The sequence below is a fragment of the Dendrobates tinctorius genome, unplaced genomic scaffold (assembly GCF_039654945.1).
Source record: "Dendrobates tinctorius isolate UK_male_01 unplaced genomic scaffold, ASM3965494v1 ptg000128l, whole genome shotgun sequence".
In the NCBI taxonomy this organism is placed as follows: Eukaryota; Metazoa; Chordata; class Amphibia; order Anura; family Dendrobatidae; genus Dendrobates; species Dendrobates tinctorius.
The window spans coordinates 13,748,863-13,757,500 of record NW_027361796.1 but is presented as its reverse complement, the minus strand read 5'-3'; the positions used below and the strand labels follow the sequence as shown (position 1 = coordinate 13,757,500).

The 8,638-nt window shown below is 43.2% G+C and overlaps 2 protein-coding genes across 11 annotated transcripts in view; one reads left to right on the top strand and one right to left on the bottom strand.

Annotated features, from left to right (window-relative positions):
• The window catches only part of LOC141047561 (beta-1,4-galactosyltransferase galt-1-like), a 149,745-nt gene extending 142,468 nt beyond the window's left edge, over positions 1–7,277 (bottom strand). For 2 of the 10 annotated variants that reach the window (XM_073542670.1, XM_073542669.1), the window contains exons 1-2: positions 6,492–6,512; positions 3,758–3,873 (exon numbers count right to left, since the gene is read on the bottom strand). Coding sequence is in view for 3 of the 10 variants with exons in the window: in XM_073542665.1 (XP_073398766.1) it covers positions 3,758–3,821 (64 nt within the window). In the remaining 7 variants the exon portion in view is untranslated. Of the gene's footprint in view, positions 1–3,757; positions 3,874–5,627; positions 5,797–6,491 lie in introns of those variants that run through there. The other 8 variants (XM_073542668.1, XM_073542667.1, XM_073542671.1 and 5 more) reach the window with 6 other exon arrangements.
• On the top strand, positions 2,351–3,739 carry LOC141047563 (glycosyltransferase family 92 protein C33H5.2-like). The gene has a single exon (XM_073542675.1). It carries the CDS (start codon positions 2,366–2,368, stop codon positions 3,623–3,625), a length of 1,260 nt encoding a protein of 419 aa, XP_073398776.1. The 5' UTR covers positions 2,351–2,365; the 3' UTR covers positions 3,626–3,739.
• Positions 7,278–8,638: the final 1,361 nt, after the last annotated feature.

The following is an 8,638-nucleotide window of genomic DNA, read 5'->3' as shown; positions in this document are numbered from 1 at the left end:
CATACATGTTATCCGGGGATACGGTACCCTTTCTAACCTTTGTGCAATCACGTGCAATCCATACTGGGCCTAACACCATCTGAGCCTGCCTCCTGATGTACAGACATATATTTTGAATATGTACGCTATCCATACATGTTATCCGGGGATACGGTACCCTTTCTAACCTTTGTGCAATCACGTGCAATCCATACTGGGCCTAACACCGTCTGAGCCTGCCTCCTGATGTATAGACATATATTTTGAATGTGTACGCTATCCATACATGTTATCCGGGGATACGGTACCCTTTCTAACCTTTGTGCAATCACGTGCAATCCATACTGGGCGTGAGAACGGCTGGCGAGCTGTTAATCAAGCTACAGCACCTGTGGTTTGCACACGTAAGTTTTTCATTTTTTCAGGAATGACGGTTAGGCCTAATTCCGGAACTGCGGTTGACCTGCACTTACTGGGAAATCATTGTTCGCGGGTAATAATTGTCATCAGTGATCCCCATCACTAACGTTGTTCAGCGGGTTATCTGCACCTGTAAGCGACAAACGCTGGCCTTTTCAGTGTAGCGCACATGCAGCCACGGACATGTAATGGCATGACACACCAGTTATTGGCCAATCTCATGTGCCAGAGCCTCACGTGTCCCTCTAGTAAGCCGGACTCGGACCGCGGGGCATGACGGAGTCTCGTTCGTTAACGGAATTAAGCTTGCAATGTGCGCATCTGTTCTGTAGCTGGCATGGTTGAGGTTTCCCAGGTGGAGTCGAATTTAACCGTAGGCTCCACTCCTGGTGGTGCCCTTCTGGACATTCCTTTAAGGTTCAGCTTTGCAACCATACTGCCCACGTAAAACAAACACTTTGCCTTCATGAACGCTGTTTGGAGGGTCATGACTCGTGGGAATAACGCCGCCCAATCAGTTAACCTGCTAGAGAGATCGTTCGTTGCTCCCAAGCATGACATCACACTCCCTAGGAAGAAGGTAATGCCACTGTGGCGACCGTACTCCTGGGGGCGACACAAGTGCACTGATGCCCAGCCACTGCTCGATGAATCTGCTGGTACATTGACCCAGACCACTACATTCCCCTCGCACGCTACTCGGCCTGAATCTGACCCTGATGAAACTCAGGTTACCCTTCCCATATACAGTTCCATCTTACACGGTGACAAAGAGGAAGCTGCAGATGAAAGTGCAGGTTCGGCCCACCCGCCATCAGACACACCACCGTACTATCAGGGGCCCTGTGCCAGTGCCGTCGCCAACGAGTGGGCCCCCCCCTGCTTGCTCAGGATCACAGCACTTGCAAAGTTGAAATGCTGTGCAGTGAGATGGAAGATGGGGACGACGAGGAGTCCAGACAAGTACAGGGATTCCCTAGCGAGGAGACTTATTTGATTGTTTTCAATGTTGGGACAGCAATTTTTGGGGAGCACTATACTCTGGAGAATGATAGATGGTGCCCACCATACACTGGAGCATTCCAAAGGTGGACATCAGACAATGGAGCAGCATTTACAGGGCCCATTATACACTAGAGCAGTAGAAATGGGGCCCATTATGTTTGGAGCATTATTTGGGCCCATAAGACAGTGGAGCTTCATCCATGGGGACCAACATATACTGTAGCATTATGTGGAGCTCATCATATACTGTTTCAAACATTATATGGGACCAATGATTCTGTATGGAGAAATAGATGGGCCTCGTCATGAGATGTAAAAAGTGAAGTATTTTTCATTGTACTATACCGCTATTTCTCTGCCGTATCGGAGCATGATGAGTTGTGGTATGTGTTAAAGGGGCGCTCTTTCGCCCAGGGCACATGAAAACCTGGAGCCAGCCCTACCCCCCCACAACTTTAGCCAAATAACCCCCATTTTTCAGTGCATAACTTGTATTATGAAGTTAATTAAGGTTGACAAGCTTAAGTAAGAAGAATTGATGCTTTTGGCATTCAAATGGGCACTGTAGGTGTGTTTCCTGTCCTCCTCTCACTGCCGACTTTTATTCCCCATTGACTTACATTGGGTTTCGTGTTTCGGGACGACCCCGACTTTTCCCTATAATCGGACGATCTTGCTCGACCCGACTTTTGGAAAAGTCGGGTTTCGCGAAACGAAACGCGACCCTAAAAAACCAAAAGTCGCCCAACTCTAGTGGTCAGTAGCGACCTTGAAGAATATTTTTATGCCAATTTGTTTCAGTTTGAGAGCAGATTATCTGCAACATGAAATTCTGCAAAAATGTCTGACTCAAAATAAGATTTTTTATGTTTTATCAGTGCAATCACAATGTTTTATACCAAGTTATGTTTTATACTTTAATTCTTTTTCTTTTTTTACAGTCAGTATTCATGATGAAAAGATGTCCTGCTCATTAAAACAGAAGTTCATTGCCTGCAATGTATTGGTGCTCTTTTTCATCTTGCTCTTTTATCTGCTACAACCCCAAGATGCTCAAATAAGCTACATTTCCAACATTGCCATCGGGCCCTTAATACCATTACAGGATAACAAAACCCTCATCATCGCTCCGTATTATGATCCCAGAGAATCCAGTTTAATAAGAATACTTGCTATAGTCCATCACACAGTAAACAACTTTTTCTGTTTGTTCTACTGTAAGCAGTTTGGTTATGTACACGTTATGGCAGAAATTGATATTGTTCAGGACAACTTTGGATTTCCTTATGAGACTGCAAGTCTCCTATGTAGAATACCACCTGACTGTGATTTTAACTACATCTCTGTTTATCCAAACCGCACAAAAGACATAAGCCAAATTCCAGTGTTTGAGATCTCAAAAGATCCAATGGGGCCATTTTCTGCTAATTTTACGGTTTGTATCTCTGCCTTGTATGGGAAGTATGATTACGCTTTGCAAATGATTCAGGCTATTGAAATGTATAAATTACTTGGAGCTTCTAGAGTCACCATCTATAACACGAGCTGCGGTGACAATGTGGACAAGGTTATGAGACATTACATTCAGGAAGGTGTCTTAGAGGTAATACCCTGGCCAATAGACAAATATCTGAAAACCTCCAAAAAATGGGAATACGTTAAAGGACTCGACAGTGAAATTGGCTACTATGGACAAATTGCTTCTTTAAATGACTGCATGTACAGAAATATGTTTAAAAGTGAGTATGTTCTCCTAAACGACATTGATGAGATTATCATTCCGTTACAATATTGGGACTGGCCAACTTTAATGAGCAATCTCCAAAAACGTTATCCACATATAAATGTCTTTCGTTTTGAAAACCAAATTTATCTATTCTCAGAGGAAGCATCTGGATCAAAATTATGGAATCAAATCCCTGGAGATAATATTCTTCAACGTTTGTATAGAGAACCTATTAATAACATGACCAGAACTGTACCAAAAATGATCATAAATCCACGAAACGTCATTTACACTTCAATCCACTCTGTTATAAAGGCTAAAGGACAGGTAGCTTTATTTGTAAGACGAGATGCTATTGTATTCCATTGTAAAAATTCCAGAAACAAGAACATTCTAGAGAATGACTGGATCAAAGATGACTTAATTTTGAGATACAATACGTCCTTGGTGCCTAAAGTTAATTATGTTGTTCAAAAAATTTTCCCAAAGAACTAGCTCGGATACAAGAGAAAGTGTGTGGAAGAAAAAGGTTGTGCCATTTTTTTTCTGAAGCTGCTTTATGCAAAATAGTTTTGTATTCAAAGTTTTAATATCCCTTCAATAATAAAAAAATAAACTTATGATTACCTTTCCCAGAGTAGATTTCAAAGGTTTGTGATCTGCATAGCATCTGGTTGTTGGTGATTTGCATCAATGGGTATGTGTATATGGTGTCTTTCAGGTGGATTCCACCTGAAAATGTGCTAAAAAATAAGCATTAAAAAATTAACATATGCACTGGCGTATATTACCTAGAATAAAAATATGTAGAAACACTGCAGCAAGTAAATAAATAGTAACACGTGGCAAACATGGGGTACTTTTGTGTGATTTTTATTTTTAGGCTATGTGAACACGGAGTTGGAAGTGCTGCGGATTTTTCAGCGTGGATTTTGAAAAATCCGCAGGTAAATCCGCAGGTCAAAATACCTGCGGTTTACCTGCGGATTAGCCTGCGGTTTAGCCCTGCCGTTTCACACCTCACAATGGTGAAGGTGTGAAACCGCAGCGGATTCCGCACAAAGAATTGACATGCTGCGGATTGTAACCCGCGCGGAAAAATCCGCAGCATGTGCACAGCGTTTTTTTTTTACCATTGCAAAGAATGGTACTGTACAACGCAGCAGAAACTGCTGCGGACCCGCAGGGCCAGAAACTGCTGCGGACCTGCAGTGCCAGAAACGCTGCGGATCCGCAGGGCCAGAAACGCTGCGGATCCGCAGTAGAATCGGAACCATGTGCACATAGGCTTACAAAAAGCATAAAAGCCACCCAACCTCAACAAGGTGTACTAACTTAGGATGGTCCCTATCTAGTAACTCACCTCGCTATGTGCCAAACAGGCCTCAAAATAGATGAGGTCAGAGCAGGAACTATGCCTGACTTTCAATTAAGTACCCTATGATTTTTCTTTTTTTTACATGTTATTACTAATTTACTTTTATTTATTACTTGTATTATTTATTTTAGGTTATATTTGTCTGTTAAAGGCCCCAGGGTGCACCCATACATTACTGAAGATAAAAAGCGGACGGCACCGCTGTTACCGTGTGAGTTCAAATGATGTGCGGCATACAGAAGCCCAGCAGCTGGGAATCTCGGGTGCCAGACCTGGAAACAGTCAATCCTGGGAATCCATGCAAAGAGAAAAGGTCGCACTCATCGAGATAGAAGTTTCACTGATTTATTGACATATGAACATGTCAAGTCGGGGGAGTGACATAAGGAGTGCAAGAAAGTGCTCGAGCAGCGCGAAACGGCCGTTGTCAGCCTTTCTTGCACTCCTTATGTCACTCCCCCGACTTGACATGTTCATATGTCAATAAATCAGTGAAACTTTCATCTCGATGAGTGCGACCTTTTCTCTTTGCATGGGAACCCATACATTACAATTATACTAACAGGTGTGCTGGCCCTTGTTTTTTGGTTTTAGAAGCAAAGCAATGATCAAAATGACTTGCTTTGCACATGTTCAGTCTTTTGTAGCTTCTTTCAATTGCTTCAGGCTTCAAAACTCATGAAGTGGCCACCACAAGAAGTAACTTTACGGTTCTTCAGGTGACTTCTGCTTGGAAGTAGCGACTAATTTTTTTAATGTAAAATTTAAAAAGAAAGACAAGTGCTGCAAATACACAGTAAAAATCTATAAGATGCCAAATGCTAATAATCTATGAATAAAGCAGTTGTATTCACATTAAATTCTGTGTTTACATATGGTTAATTCAGTTTTTAAAACCTTAATCACCTCTGAATATGCCTTTTAACGGTTGCCGTTTGGGGGCCTTATTCCACAGCGCCGCCTTTTAACAGCTCTGAGGAATAAGTGTATGGCTCCTCACAGCGAATGCAATTCCTGCGAATGTCAGCTGTCTTATTTGCTCATTCTACCTTACAAAAATCTGTATAAGGCTCAGCTTATATTTATCCAGTGCTCGCCTGCTCTCTGCGGAGGACTTACGTCAAGGTTTTTGTGTAAATTCCCCAAAACCGCAATTCAGACAAAACCGGAACCACTCATTTATGAGGCAGATGAAGTCAGCTTGGATTGGTCTGTGTTTCGGCAGTGTCCCATCATTTGAAGCGTCTTTATAGCGCACCATTATAGTCAAACATAGATTTCTTCACTCCTAAAAAGAATACAACCAGATCAGACGCCAAACAGACTCCACAGCGTCTCCAGCTGCCTCATTATTGTGGATGGTTCTGATGGGGGTTTCATCTGAATCACATTTCTGTGGGATTTATTACACGGAAACCTTGACGTAAGTGCTCATCATGGAACACAAGAATGTGATCCCAGCCTTATTCTCAAAACGATCAAAAAATATTATTTACCCAAAAAAGTTATCAATAAAAGCCCTAATTTATCCAGCACAAAACCAGCCCCCAGTCAGGTGCCTCATCTGTCACTAGAACTATTGGGGGTTCTCATGTTACTGGTAGAACAAAGGAAAATCAACATGGCTCCCGCCCCCTCAAATAAAATCCGGTGAATTCTGCATTCCAAAATCCAAATGCGAAACTCTGCCTAAACCACAGTAAGTGGACACTTATTTGGCATTACTGTTGTCGGGAGAGAGCACTTAACAATTTATCGCCAAAAGCACAAGCTGGGTACAATGTATGGGGCGCTACAATATATTAGGGCTCTACACTGTATGGGGGTGTAACAAGGGCAACCGGGGGGTAGTTGTAGCTGAGTTACTTAATGGCAAAGTCCACGGACAGAGTTCACTGATCAAACGGTCAGTGAGTACACCCCCCCAGCCCCCTGCACATACAATACAGGACTGACACAGCCTTTTCCCCACCCACAAGTTACCTTCTCTTCCTCTTGTCACCATAGTCCAGGCAATGAGAGTTCAAGAATGCAGCTGTTTTCCAAAAGGGAAATAACTTTTAATGAATGAGGATGAAAGGTAGACAAAAAGACCATTCCAACACTGGCTTCCTGCTCTCTCCCTGATACTTGCTACGGCTGTACCCACAATGGCAGCTGTAGCTGAAGTTCGCAGAAATCCACTCGCTGGGATCTGGATGCTTAAAACTCCTTCAGCAGGGGCCCTTCCAGAGTCCTGGGGCCTATGTTGTGGTCCTTCAGTCCTTTTAAGTCCTTTTAAGTCCTTGAGTCCGGGGCAACAGATCTCTCCCATCTGGGATTCTGGCAATGCCCAGTCTGATGCTGTACATCTGCCCTGGGCTGAAGTGCCAGGGCTACTGAACACTGACTGGGAGCAGCAGCTTCCTCTTCCCTCTCTGCTGCTGGCCCAGCCCACATTTTAACTAGTTCCTTTCCCTAACTCTATTACATAGCATAATACAGAAGCAGTAATCATGTCATTACATTAATGCACAAGATATAAACAAGGCAGACATATGGTGGTACACCGCATAATACAATCGGAGTACATGGCAAACATAATGTTTTTGCATAAGATACACGGAGGTCACAAGGGAGGAGGAGAGGGCGCAACTGAGGGGACCTGTCAACTCCTTACAAGGGCAATGTATGGGCACTAAACTGGCATATTTGCAATTCTTCAGAAAAAAAGCCAAGCGTGAATGTTATAAAAGTCACTGCAGCTGTAGACAATTCATTGAGAGGTGCAGTTTCTACAATGGGGTCACTTTTGGGGTTTTTCTGCTGTTCTGGCATCTTCAGATTTCCGCAAATGTTGCCCGCAAACTATTCTTACAAAATCTGTGCTCCAAAAGCCAAATAGCACTCCCTTCTCAACCCTAATGTGAGGCCTGAGGCCGGAGTCACACTACAGCGAGATACGGCCGAGTCTCGCAGGTTAAAACCAAGCTCTGGCACCGGCACTCCGGAGCGGAGCATGCAGCTCCATGTATTGCTGTGCGGCTGCACGCTCCGCTCCGGAGTGCCAGCGCCAGAGCTTGGTTTTAACCTGCGAGACTCGGCCATATCTCACTGTGTGTGATCCCGGCCTAACAGTAATTTCTGGCGACATGTGGGGTGGCACAGCTTTCGGGAGAAATTGCGCAATAAATTATGGGGACCTGTTTCACCTATTAACCCTTGTGCACCTGACAAATTACATGTTTACCACTAAAATGTCATATTTCCCTCTTGAGGGGGTCTATTTTCCAACATGGGGTCACTTGTGAGGGATTTCTGCTGTTTTCACATGGCAGGGGCTCTCGAAATATGACATGGCTTTCACAATCTATTCAAGACAAATGGCACGCTTTCTTTCCTAGCACTGCCATGTGCCCAAAAAGGTTTTTACCAAATCTAGTGTATCATTGCGTTTAAAATTTGTCACACAATTTATGCTGAATGTAGAAATACCCCATAAGTGGCTGTACAATACTACAAAATTCCTGGGATACGGGTGCCAAATTCAAAGGAACAATGCAGAGAATGTCCAAAATCACCAAATAGAAGCAAGGAATTTGCACTCACCGTCCCATAAAAAATGTCCTTTATTGTGGAATCGAATAAAACAAATGCAGGTAAGCAAACAAGTGGAAACGGCCGTTGCCCAGTATCATTTCCACTTGTTTGCTTACCTGCGGTGGTTTTATATGATTCCACAATAAAGGACATTTTTATGGCACAGTGAGTGCCAATTCCTTGCTTCTGTTTGGTAAATTGTTTGTGAAACTGTGTTTCAGTGACAAATCAAAAGGCCAGATTTCCACTTAAAAATCGTTGGTGTACCTGAAGAACACTGTTACACCTATCTAAGAAAATAAATATTGATTGTTCTTTTAGTGACAGGTGACTAATAGCTGTGGGCATAAGGCTGTGAAACAGCAGATTACAAGAAGGGAAGACTACTTACAACATGAGAGGGAATAAGCGAGTTTGTGGTGGAAGAGGGAATAGGCTTGGTATTCAATGTGTACATGGGCTAGGTGTTTAATATTATTGAAAGCTCAACTTAACAAACACCATCTCATCCCATAAAAAGGCCACTAACAACATCTGTAACTGGAAGGACT

Bases quoted from the DNA above. Each gene is read 5' to 3' on its own strand.
- LOC141047563 (XM_073542675.1), top strand. From the start codon at position 2,366: ATGTCCTGCTCATTAAAACAGAAGTTCATTGCCTGCAATGTATTGGTG.